This window comes from Phoxinus phoxinus (assembly GCF_949152265.1).
Source record: "Phoxinus phoxinus genome assembly, chromosome: 17".
Lineage (NCBI taxonomy): Eukaryota > Metazoa > Chordata > Actinopteri > Cypriniformes > Leuciscidae > Phoxinus > Phoxinus phoxinus.
This window is the reverse complement of record NC_136892.1, coordinates 439,570-452,500: the sequence shown is the minus strand read 5'-3', so window position 1 is coordinate 452,500 and position 12,931 is coordinate 439,570. Positions and strand designations below refer to the sequence as shown.

The 12,931-nt window shown below is 57.5% G+C and overlaps 1 protein-coding gene across 5 annotated transcripts in view; it reads right to left on the bottom strand.

Annotated features, from left to right (window-relative positions):
* Positions 1 to 12,931, bottom strand: part of sec24a (SEC24 homolog A, COPII coat complex component) — a 53,727-nt gene that overhangs the window by 33,318 nt on the left and 7,478 nt on the right. For 3 of the 5 annotated variants that reach the window (XM_079585603.1, XM_079585599.1, XM_079585600.1), the window contains exons 2-6: positions 11,212 to 11,997; positions 8,842 to 8,924; positions 8,377 to 8,564; positions 8,190 to 8,292; positions 7,303 to 7,429 (exon numbers count right to left, since the gene is read on the bottom strand). In XM_079585603.1, the coding sequence (XP_079441729.1) occupies positions 7,303 to 7,429; positions 8,190 to 8,292; positions 8,377 to 8,564; positions 8,842 to 8,924; positions 11,212 to 11,950 (1,240 nt within the window). In that variant the 5' untranslated portion in view covers positions 11,951 to 11,997. The remainder of the gene's footprint in view (positions 1 to 7,302; positions 7,430 to 8,189; positions 8,293 to 8,376; positions 8,565 to 8,841; positions 8,925 to 11,211; positions 11,998 to 12,931) is intronic. The other 2 variants (XM_079585601.1, XM_079585602.1) reach the window with 1 other exon arrangement.

The window sequence follows — 12,931 nt, the reverse complement described above, 5'->3', positions numbered from 1 at the left end:
AGCGACTCGTGACGGCAGATGAGTGTGTGTACAGCGACTCGTGACGGCAGATGTGTGTGTGTACAGCGACTCGTGACGGCAGATGTGTGTGTGTACAGCGACTCGTGACGGCAGATGAGTGCGTGTACAGCGACTCGTGACGGCAGATGTGTGTGTGTACAGCGACTCGTGACGGCAGATGTGTGTGTGTACAGCGACTCGTGACGGCAGATGTGTGTGTGTACAGCGACTCGTGACGGCAGATGTGTGTGTGTACAGCGACTCGTGACGGCAGATGTGTGTGTGTACAGCGACTCCTGACGGCAGATGTGTGTGTGTACAGCGACTCGTGACGGCAGATGTGTGTGTGCACAGCGACTCGTGACGGCAGATGAGTGTGTGTACAGCGACTCGTGACGGCAGATGTGTGTGTACAGCGACTCGTGACGGCAGATGTGTGTGTGTACAGCGACTCGTGACGGCAGATGAGTGTGTGTACAGCGACTCGTGACGGCAGATGTGTGTGTGTACAGCGACTCGTGACGGCAGATGAGTGTGTGTACAGCGACTCGTGACGGCAGATGAGTGTGTGTACAGCGACTCGTGACGGCAGATGAGTGTGTGTACAGCGACTCGTGACGGCAGATGTGTGTGTGTACAGCGACTCGTGACGGCAGATGAGTGTGTGCACAGCGACTCGTGACGGCAGATGAGTGTGTGTACAGCGACTCGTGACGGCAGATGTGTGTGTGCACAGCGACTCGTGACGGCAGATGAGTGTGTGCACAGCGACTCGTGACGGCAGATGTGTGTGTGCACAGCGACTCGTGACGGCAGATGAGTGTGTGTACAGCGACTCGTGACGGCAGATGTGTGTGTGTGTACAGCGACTCGTGACGGCAGATGTGTGTGTGTACAGCGACTCGTGACGGCAGATGTGTGTGTGTACAGCGACTCGTGACGGCAGATGTGTGTGTGTACAGCGACTCGTGACGGCAGATGAGTGTGTGTACAGCGACTCGTGACGGCAGATGTGTGTGTACAGCGACTCGTGACGGCAGATGTGTGTGTGTACAGCGACTCGTGACGGCAGATGTGTGTGTGTACAGCGACTCGTGACGGCAGATGTGTGTGTGTACAGCGACTCGTGACGGCAGATGTGTGTGTGTACAGCGACTCGTGACGGCAGATGAGTGTGTGTACAGCGACTCGTGACGGCAGATGTGTGTGTGTACAGCGACTCGTGACGGCAGATGTGTGTGTGTACAGCGACTCGTGACGGCAGATGTGTGTGTGTACAGCGACTCGTGACAGCGACTCGTGACGGCAGATGAGTGTGTGTACAGCGACTCGTGACGGCAGATGTGTGTGTGTACAGCGACTCCTGACGGCAGATGTGTGTGTGTACAGCGACTCGTGACGGCAGATGAGTGTGTGTACAGCGACTCGTGACGGCAGATGAGTGTGTGTACAGCGACTCGTGACGGCAGATGTGTGTGTGCACAGCGACTCGTGACGGCAGATGAGTGTGTGTACAGCGACTCGTGACGGCAGATGTGTGTGTGCACAGCGACTCGTGACGGCAGATGTGTGTGTGCACAGCGACTCGTGACGGCAGATGAGTGTGTGCACAGCGACTCGTGACGGCAGATGAGTGTGTGTACAGCGACTCGTGACGGCAGATGTGTGTGTGTACAGCGACTCGTGACGGCAGATGTGTGTGTGTACAGCGACTCGTGACGGCAGATGAGTGTGTGCACAGCGACTCGTGACGGCAGATGAGTGTGTGTACAGCGACTCGTGACGGCAGATGAGTGTGTGTACAGCGACTCGTGACGGCAGATGAGTGTGTGTACAGCGACTCGTGACGGCAGATGTGTGTGTGCACAGCGACTCGTGACGGCAGATGAGTGTGTGCACAGCGACTCGTGACGGCAGATGTGTGTGTGCACAGCGACTCGTGACGGCAGATGAGTGTGTGTACAGCGACTCGTGACGGCAGATGAGTGTGTGTACAGCGACTCGTGACGGCAGATGAGTGTGTGTACAGCGACTCGTGACGGCAGATGTGTGTGTGTACAGCGACTCGTGACGGCAGATGTGTGTGTGTACAGCGACTCGTGACGGCAGATGTGTGTGTGTACAGCGACTCGTGACGGCAGATGTGTGTGTGTACAGCGACTCGTGACGGCAGATGTGTGTGTGCACAGCGACTCGTGACGGCAGATGAGTGTGTGTACAGCGACTCGTGACGGCAGATGTGTGTGTGTACAGCGACTCGTGACGGCAGATGAGTGTGTGTACAGCGACTCGTGACGGCAGATGTGTGTGTGCACAGCGACTCGTGACGGCAGATGAGTGTGTGTACAGCGACTCGTGACGGCAGATGAGTGTGTGTACAGCGACTCGTGACGGCAGATGAGTGTGTACAGCGACTCGTGACGGCAGATGTGTGTGTGTACAGCGACTCGTGACGGCAGATGTGTGTGTGTACAGCGACTCGTGACGGCAGATGAGTGCGTGTACAGCGACTCGTGACGGCAGATGTGTGTGTGTACAGCGACTCGTGACGGCAGATGAGTGTGTGTACAGCGACTCGTGACGGCAGATGAGTGTGTGTACAGCGACTCGTGACGGCAGATGAGTGTGTGTACAGCGACTCGTGACGGCAGATGTGTGTGTGTACAGCGACTCGTGACGGCAGATGTGTGTGTGTACAGCGACTCGTGACGGCAGATGAGTGTGTGTACAGCGACTCGTGACGGCAGATGAGTGTGTGTACAGCGACTCGTGACGGCAGATGAGTGTGTACAGCGACTCGTGACGGCAGATGTGTGTGTGTACAGCGACTCGTGACGGCAGATGTGTGTGTGTACAGCGACTCGTGACGGCAGATGAGTGCGTGTACAGCGACTCGTGACGGCAGATGTGTGTGTGTACAGCGACTCGTGACGGCAGATGTGTGTGTGTACAGCGACTCGTGACGGCAGATGTGTGTGTGTACAGCGACTCGTGACGGCAGATGTGTGTGTGTACAGCGACTCGTGACGGCAGATGTGTGTGTGTACAGCGACTCGTGACGGCAGATGTGTGTGTGTACAGCGACTCGTGACGGCAGATGTGTGTGTGTACAGCGACTCCTGACGGCAGATGTGTGTGTGTACAGCGACTCGTGACGGCAGATGAGTGTGTGTACAGCGACTCGTGACGGCAGATGTGTGTGTGTACAGCGACTCGTGACGGCAGATGTGTGTGTGTACAGCGACTCGTGACGGCAGATGAGTGCGTGTACAGCGACTCGTGACGGCAGATGTGTGTGTGTACAGCGACTCGTGACGGCAGATGTGTGTGTGTACAGCGACTCGTGACGGCAGATGTGTGTGTGTACAGCGACTCGTGACGGCAGATGTGTGTGTGTACAGCGACTCGTGACGGCAGATGTGTGTGTGTACAGCGACTCCTGACGGCAGATGTGTGTGTGTACAGCGACTCGTGACGGCAGATGTGTGTGTGCACAGCGACTCGTGACGGCAGATGAGTGTGTGTACAGCGACTCGTGACGGCAGATGTGTGTGTACAGCGACTCGTGACGGCAGATGTGTGTGTGTACAGCGACTCGTGACGGCAGATGTGTGTGTGTACAGCGACTCGTGACGGCAGATGAGTGTGTGTACAGCGACTCGTGACGGCAGATGAGTGTGTGTACAGCGACTCGTGACGGCAGATGAGTGTGTGTACAGCGACTCGTGACGGCAGATGTGTGTGTGTACAGCGACTCGTGACGGCAGATGAGTGTGTGTACAGCGACTCGTGACGGCAGATGTGTGTGTGTACAGCGACTCGTGACGGCAGATGAGTGTGTGTACAGCGACTCGTGACGGCAGATGAGTGTGTGTACAGCGACTCGTGACGGCAGATGAGTGTGTGTACAGCGACTCGTGACGGCAGATGTGTGTGTGCACAGCGACTCGTGACGGCAGATGAGTGTGTGCACAGCGACTCGTGACGGCAGATGTGTGTGTGCACAGCGACTCGTGACGGCAGATGAGTGTGTGTACAGCGACTCGTGACGGCAGATGTGTGTGTGTGTACAGCGACTCGTGACGGCAGATGTGTGTGTGTACAGCGACTCGTGACGGCAGATGTGTGTGTGTACAGCGACTCGTGACGGCAGATGTGTGTGTGTACAGCGACTCGTGACGGCAGATGAGTGTGTGTACAGCGACTCGTGACGGCAGATGTGTGTGTACAGCGACTCGTGACGGCAGATGTGTGTGTGTACAGCGACTCGTGACGGCAGATGTGTGTGTGTACAGCGACTCGTGACGGCAGATGTGTGTGTGTACAGCGACTCGTGACGGCAGATGTGTGTGTGTACAGCGACTCGTGACGGCAGATGAGTGTGTGTACAGCGACTCGTGACGGCAGATGTGTGTGTGTACAGCGACTCGTGACGGCAGATGTGTGTGTGTACAGCGACTCGTGACGGCAGATGTGTGTGTGTACAGCGACTCGTGACAGCGACTCGTGACGGCAGATGAGTGTGTGTACAGCGACTCGTGACGGCAGATGTGTGTGTGTACAGCGACTCCTGACGGCAGATGTGTGTGTGTACAGCGACTCGTGACGGCAGATGAGTGTGTGTACAGCGACTCGTGACGGCAGATGAGTGTGTGTACAGCGACTCGTGACGGCAGATGTGTGTGTGCACAGCGACTCGTGACGGCAGATGAGTGTGTGTGTACAGCGACTCGTGACGGCAGATGTGTGTGTGTACAGCGACTCGTGACGGCAGATGTGTGTGTGTACAGCGACTCGTGACGGCAGATGAGTGTGTGTACAGCGACTCGTGACGGCAGATGTGTGTGTGTACAGCGACTCGTGACGGCAGATGAGTGTGTGTACAGCGACTCGTGACGGCAGATGTGTGTGTGCACAGCGACTCGTGACGGCAGATGTGTGTGTGCACAGCGACTCGTGACGGCAGATGAGTGTGTGCACAGCGACTCGTGACGGCAGATGAGTGTGTGTACAGCGACTCGTGACGGCAGATGTGTGTGTGTACAGCGACTCGTGACGGCAGATGTGTGTGTGTACAGCGACTCGTGACGGCAGATGAGTGTGTGCACAGCGACTCGTGACGGCAGATGAGTGTGTGTACAGCGACTCGTGACGGCAGATGAGTGTGTGTACAGCGACTCGTGACGGCAGATGAGTGTGTGTACAGCGACTCGTGACGGCAGATGTGTGTGTGCACAGCGACTCGTGACGGCAGATGAGTGTGTGCACAGCGACTCGTGACGGCAGATGTGTGTGTGCACAGCGACTCGTGACGGCAGATGAGTGTGTGTACAGCGACTCGTGACGGCAGATGTGTGTGTGTGTACAGCGACTCGTGACGGCAGATGTGTGTGTGTACAGCGACTCGTGACGGCAGATGTGTGTGTGTACAGCGACTCGTGACGGCAGATGTGTGTGTGTACAGCGACTCGTGACGGCAGATGAGTGTGTGTACAGCGACTCGTGACGGCAGATGTGTGTGTACAGCGACTCGTGACGGCAGATGTGTGTGTGTACAGCGACTCGTGACGGCAGATGTGTGTGTGTACAGCGACTCGTGACGGCAGATGTGTGTGTGTACAGCGACTCGTGACGGCAGATGTGTGTGTGTACAGCGACTCGTGACGGCAGATGAGTGTGTGTACAGCGACTCGTGACGGCAGATGTGTGTGTGTACAGCGACTCGTGACGGCAGATGTGTGTGTGTACAGCGACTCGTGACGGCAGATGTGTGTGTGTACAGCGACTCGTGACAGCGACTCGTGACGGCAGATGAGTGTGTGTACAGCGACTCGTGACGGCAGATGTGTGTGTGTACAGCGACTCCTGACGGCAGATGTGTGTGTGTACAGCGACTCGTGACGGCAGATGAGTGTGTGTACAGCGACTCGTGACGGCAGATGAGTGTGTGTACAGCGACTCGTGACGGCAGATGTGTGTGTGCACAGCGACTCGTGACGGCAGATGAGTGTGTGTACAGCGACTCGTGACGGCAGATGTGTGTGTGCACAGCGACTCGTGACGGCAGATGTGTGTGTGCACAGCGACTCGTGACGGCAGATGAGTGTGTGCACAGCGACTCGTGACGGCAGATGAGTGTGTGTACAGCGACTCGTGACGGCAGATGTGTGTGTGTACAGCGACTCGTGACGGCAGATGTGTGTGTGTACAGCGACTCGTGACGGCAGATGAGTGTGTGCACAGCGACTCGTGACGGCAGATGAGTGTGTGTACAGCGACTCGTGACGGCAGATGTGTGTGTGTACAGCGACTCGTGACGGCAGATGAGTGTGTGCACAGCGACTCGTGACGGCAGATGAGTGTGTGTACAGCGACTCGTGACGGCAGATGTGTGTGTGTACAGCGACTCGTGACGGCAGATGAGTGTGTGCACAGCGACTCGTGACGGCAGATGTGTGTGTGTACAGCGACTCGTGACGGCAGATGTGTGTGTGTACAGCGACTCGTGACGGCAGATGTGTGTGTGTACAGCGACTCGTGACGGCAGATGAGTGTGTGTACAGCGACTCGTGACGGCAGATGTGTGTGTGTACAGCGACTCGTGACGGCAGATGAGTGTGTGTACAGCGACTCGTGACGGCAGATGAGTGTGTGTACAGCGACTCGTGACGGCAGATGAGTGTGTGTACAGCGACTCGTGACGGCAGATGTGTGTGTGCACAGCGACTCGTGACGGCAGATGAGTGTGTGTGCACAGCGACTCGTGACGGCAGATGTGTGTGTGCACAGCGACTCGTGACGGCAGATGAGTGTGTGTACAGCGACTCGTGACGGCAGATGTGTGTGTGTGTACAGCGACTCGTGACGGCAGATGAGTGTGTGTACAGCGACTCGTGACGGCAGATGAGTGTGTGTACAGCGACTCGTGACGGCAGATGTGTGTGTGTACAGCGACTCGTGACGGCAGATGTGTGTGTGTACAGCGACTCGTGACGGCAGATGTGTGTGTGTACAGCGACTCGTGACGGCAGATGTGTGTGTGTACAGCGACTCGTGACGGCAGATGTGTGTGTGTACAGCGACTCGTGACGGCAGATGAGTGTGTGTACAGCGACTCGTGACGGCAGATGTGTGTGTGTACAGCGACTCGTGACGGCAGATGTGTGTGTGTACAGCGACTCGTGACGGCAGATGTGTGTGTGTACAGCGACTCGTGACAGCGACTCGTGACGGCAGATGAGTGTGTGTACAGCGACTCGTGACAGCGACTCGTGACGGCAGATGAGTGTGTGCGCCGCTCACCATCGTTGACTCGGTGACACAGATTGCACTTCCATCTTCTGGCGTCCACGAAGGTCACGAACGGGTTGATGTACGTCCGACAGGAGCGACAGCGCACAATGTTACTGGAGGTCACCACGGGGAGTTGCTGGAGACAGAACACACACGTGATGCGCCGTGGACATGTTAATGGGGCTTTCTGAAGCCCAGAAGACTTGATCATTACTGGATGTAAACTGAGCGTTTAGAATCTCTCCTCCTGTGTTCAGGACGACATCAGGGGAAATAATGATCAGAGGTCGGGTGCGGGACGGGGTCAGAGGTCGGGTGCGGGACGGGGTCAGAGGTCGGGTGCGGGACGGGGTCAGAGGTCGGGTGCGGGACGGGGTCAGAGGTCGGGTGCGGGACGGGGTCAGAGGTCGGGGGCGGACGGGGTCAGAGGTCGGGTGCGGGACGGGGTCAGAGGTCGGGTGCGGGACGGGGTCAGAGGTCGGGTGCGGGACGGGGTCAGAGGTCGGGGGCGGACAGGGTCAGAGGTCGGGTGCGGGACGGGGTCAGAGGTCGGGTGCGGACAGGGTCAGAGGTCGGGTGCGGACAGGGTCAGAGGTCGGGTGCGGGACAGGGTCAGAGGTCGGGTGCGGACAGGGTCGGGACAGGGTGAGAGGTCGGGTGCGGGACAGGATCAGAGGTCGGGGGCGGACAGGGTCAGAGGTCGGGTGCGGACAGGGTCAGAGGTCGGGTGCGGACAGGGTCAGAGGTCGGGTGCGGACAGGGTCAGAGGTCGGGTGCGGACAGGGTCAGAGGTCGGGTGCGGACAGGGTCAGAGGTCGGGTGCGGACAGGGTCAGAGGTCGGGTGCGGACAGGGTCAGAGGTCGGGTGCGGACAGGGTCAGAGGTCAGGGACTTACGGAGAGATCCTTGAAGGGGTGCAGCAGGAGGCCGAGGGGAAGCTTGGCTTTGTTCAGCAGAGCCTGTGTCTGAGGGATGCTGGTCAGAGTACAGCGGAAGACCCTGAGGAAGAGACAATGCAGTGAGCGGAGGGCAGAAGGGCACACTCACACTCACACTCACTCACACACACACACACACACTGACTCTGGGCAGCAGTTGATCTTCTGCAGGTCCTGTGGGAGGCAGGGAGTGGGCGGAGTCACGGCTCCCGAGGGAAGGATGTTGCGCTCCTGAAGGAGGTTCACCACACGGAGGGCTTCTGGCGTCTGGGACTGCAGACTCATCGCTGCCAGAGACGGACTGAGCTGCGCTGCGCTGCCCGACGGCTGGACCTGATGGAGAACAGGAGAGGACAAACGCAACATATTATGCCCCTTTTCACAAGATGTAACATTAATCTATAGTGTCCCTAGAATGAAAATGTGAAATTTCAGCTCAAAATACCCTCAGATCATTTATTATATCTTGTCAAATTTGCCCATTTTTGGGTGCGAGCAAAAACGTGCCGTATTTGTGCGTGTCCCTTTAAATGCAAATGAGCTTCTGAGGGACTGGGGTAGATCAGTGTGTGTGTGTGTGTGTGTGTGTGTGTGTGTGAGAGACTGGTACCTGTGTGTAGAGAGCTGGAGCTGAGGGACTGTGATAGGCCGGCGGTCGGATCATCTGGCCAGGCTGAGCCTGATAGAGTCCTGCTGGAGCATACACACACACACACACACACACACACACACACACACACACACACACACACACACACACACACACACACACACACACACACACACACACACACACACACACACACACACACACACACACACACACACACACACACACACACACACACACACACACACACACACACACACACACACACACACACACACACACACACACACATTAACCCGTAGCACAGGCAGAGAGAGAGTTTACTGCATTAACTGTGAACCCCAGACACTCTCAGACACACAATCAGCCCTCTAACACACACCTGAAACACACAGCGCATCACAACATACAGTCATTTAAAGGGGACACATTATTCCCCTTTTCAATAGATGTAATATAAATCTATGGTGTCCCCAGAATGTGTAATTTTTGGGTATGAGCAAAAACGCGCCGTTTGTGTGTCCCCCCCTTTAAATGCAAATGAGCTGCAGCTCCGCCTCTGCCTCTGTTCAGAAGAGGGCGGAGCCTTTACACAACCAGTATGTGAGACGGGTCTGACTCGGATCGGCGTGTGTGAGACGGGCCTGACTCGGATCGGCGTGTGTGAGACGGGCCTGACTCGGATCGGCGTGTGTGAGACGGGCCTGACTCGGATCGGCGTGTGTGAGACGGGCCTGACTCGGATCGGCGTGTGTGAGACGGGCCTGACTGAGACGGGCCTGACTCGGATCGGCGTGTGTGAGACGGGCCTGACTCGGATTAGCGTGTGTGAGACGGACCTGACTCGGATTAGCGTGTGTGAGACGGGTCTGACTCGGATCGGCGTGTGTGAGATGGGCCTGACTCGGATCGACGTGTGTGAGACGGGCCTGACTCGGATCGGCGTGTGTGAGACGGGCCTGACTCGGATCGGCGTGTGTGAGACGGGCCTGACTCGGATCGGCGTGTGTGAGACGGGCCTGACTCGGATCGGCGTGTGTGAGACGGGCCTGACTCGGATCGGCGTGTGTGAGACGGGCCTGACTCGGATCGGCGTGTGTGAGACGTGCCTGACTCGGATCGGCGTGTGTGAGACGGGCCTGACTCGGATCGGCGTGTGTGAGACGGGCCTGACTCGGATCGGCGTGTGTGAGATGGGTCTGACTCGGATCGGCGTGTGTGAGACGGGTCTGACTCGGATCGGCGTGTGTGAGACGGGCCTGACTCGGATCGACGTGTGTGAGACGGGCCTGACTCGGATCGGCGTGTGTGAGACGGGCCTGACTCGGATCGGCGTGTGTGAGACGGGTCTGACTCGGATCGGCGTGTGTGAGACGGGCCTGACTCGGATCGACGTGTGTGAGACGGGCCTGACTCGGATCGGCGTGTGTGAGACGGGCCTGACTCGGATTAGCGTGTGTGAGACGGGTCTGACTCGGATCGGCGTGTGTGAGACGGGCCTGACTCGGATCGGCGTGTGTGAGATGGGTCTGACTCGGATCGGCGTGTGTGAGACGGGCCTGACTCGGATCGGCGTGTGTGAGACGGGCCTGACTCGGATCGACGTGTGTGAGACGGGCCTGACTCGGATCGGCGTGTGTGAGACGGGCCTGACTCGGATCGGCGTGTGTGAGACGGGTCTGACTCGGATCGGCGTGTGTGAGACGGGTCTGACTCGGATCGGCGTGTGTGAGACGGGCCTGACTCGGATCGGTGTGTGTGAGACGGGCCTGACTCGGATCGGTGTGTGTGAGACGGGTCTGACTCGGATCAGCGTGTGTGAGACGGGCCTGACTCGGATCGGCGTGTGTGAGACGGGCCTGACTCGGATCGGCGTGTGTGAGACGGGCCTGACTCGGATCGGCGTGTGTGAGACGGGTCTGACTCGGATCAGTGTGTGTGAGACGGGCCTGACTCGGATCAGCGTGTGTGAGACGGGCCTGACTCGGATCGGCGTGTGTGAGACGGGCCTGACTCGGATCAGTGTGTGTGAGACGGGTCTGACTCGGATCAGCGTGTGTGAGATTGGGTTTTAAATCTTTAAGTAAACACCAAACGGACACTTTTATCATGTTTGTTTTGCGATGTCGCTAGTTTCCAGTGATTTCTCTCTGATTAGTTTTCTGATAAAACTTGCAGTTGTTGGTGAAATAATGTGTGTGTGTTGTGTTCCAGAGAGGCGTGTTACGGGTGTTTTAGTGAAGCGCTGCAGAGCTTCTAACCCTACAGTGGAAATGAAGCAGGTTTTGGGCTCAGTGCTCCAGACCCGAGGCTATTAGCCTCGCCCGCCCGTTTAAAGCCCTGTGTGTGTGTGTGTGTGTGAGACAGTACCTTGCTGCAGGGCTGCCGGAGGCTGCATGGTGTTCTGGAAGACAGGAGGTAATCTGGTGCCGGTGCTGTACGGGCCTGGGCCAGTGTGGTTCCCCACAGGGGGAGGAGCTACAGGGGTCGAGGTGACCCCACTCCAACTTCTGGGGGGCGGAGCTACAGGGGTCGGCGTGACCCCGCTCCAGCTACTGGGGGGCGGAGCTACAGGGGCCTGCGTGACCCCGCTCCAGCTGCTGGGAGGCGGAGCCACAGGGGGCAGCATGACCCCGGGCTGAGGATGCTGGGAGTAGCTGCTGGGGGGCGGAGCCACAGGGGGCGGTGTGACCCCGGGCTGAGGATGCTGGGAGTAGCTGCTGGGGGGCGGAGCCACAGGGGGCGGCATGATCCCGGGCTGAGGATGCTGGGAGTAGCTGCTGGGGGGCGGAGCCACAGGGGGCGGTGTGACCCCGGGCTGAGGATGCTGGGAGTAGCTGCTGGGGGGCGGAGCCACAGGGGGCGGCATGACCCCGGGCTGAGGATGCTGGGAGTAGCTGCTGGGGGGCGGAGCCACAGGGGGCGGCGTGACCCCGGGCTGAGGATGCTGGGAGTAGCTGCTGGGGGGCGGAGCCACCCCACTCCAACTGCTGGGGGGCGGAGCCACAGGTGAGGGCTGGTGCCGGCCGGTGATGTACGGGTTCGGGCCGGGTGGAGGCGGGCCTTTGGTGGTCAGGCTGTTCATGAAGCCCGTCAGCGGCGGAGCCATCAGACCCTGGTTAGAGGAGTAAACGCCCACGGGATTCTGAGATGGACCTGCGGCACAAACAAACATTACACAGTGACGAATGATTAAAACAGCGAATAACTACAGGGAATTTACAGGTCATCATTGACTAGTGCAGAAATCGATCGGATGGAAGGGCAGCTAGCACTGGATTCGCAGACTGAAGCGCAGGGACACATGGAGATCTAAATGGGTGTGGGGAATCCAAAACAGGGTGTGGCTTATTCTCACTGACTGACAGAGGGTACCTGGGCAAACTCCGCCCCTCACCCGATTTCATTGGTCATGCCAATCACAGAGCTGATTTCCAATACTAACCCCTAATCCTAACCAATGGGCTTGGGCTGAATAGTGCACTAAAGAACGGTTCAGGAGGAAAACGGTCCAGAAGATCATGTGATCGCCAAGCTCTGGCCGTCCGTAACTCCCGGACTGGACCTTCTTTAGTTTCACCCAGCATCACGACCCCCTCCCACGCTGTGGCTCTACAGGCCCGGACGGGACGCCCCGTCGCTCGAACACACGAGATAGGCTTGTTCCAGCTAATAGGCTTGTTCTACTTCATGCAGCTCTGCGCAGACAGATCAGTGGCTGACTTGAAGCAAGGCATGCCGGTTAGAAATTTTGTCCGACTTGATACAGCGCTAATGCCAGGTGACTGACATCAATCACGTGTGTTTTTGTGTTTATTCGAACACCTTCAGCTCCACTAATGCTCACAAATCTGTTTTTTTTTTATAACAGTAAAATCTCTTTTCATGTAGTCGCGATGTTATAGGCCTATTGTGTCATGTTTATGAAAATAAAACTGATTTAAAAATACATAGACCCCACTACATTGGTATTTAAATAGTATAGGCTGAAACGTATCTGAAACGTGTGTATTTGACAAATATTGAACTTTTCACTTCAGCTGTGGTAAAGTAGGCTATGCAAACACCACATGAGCGGTCACTACGGGAA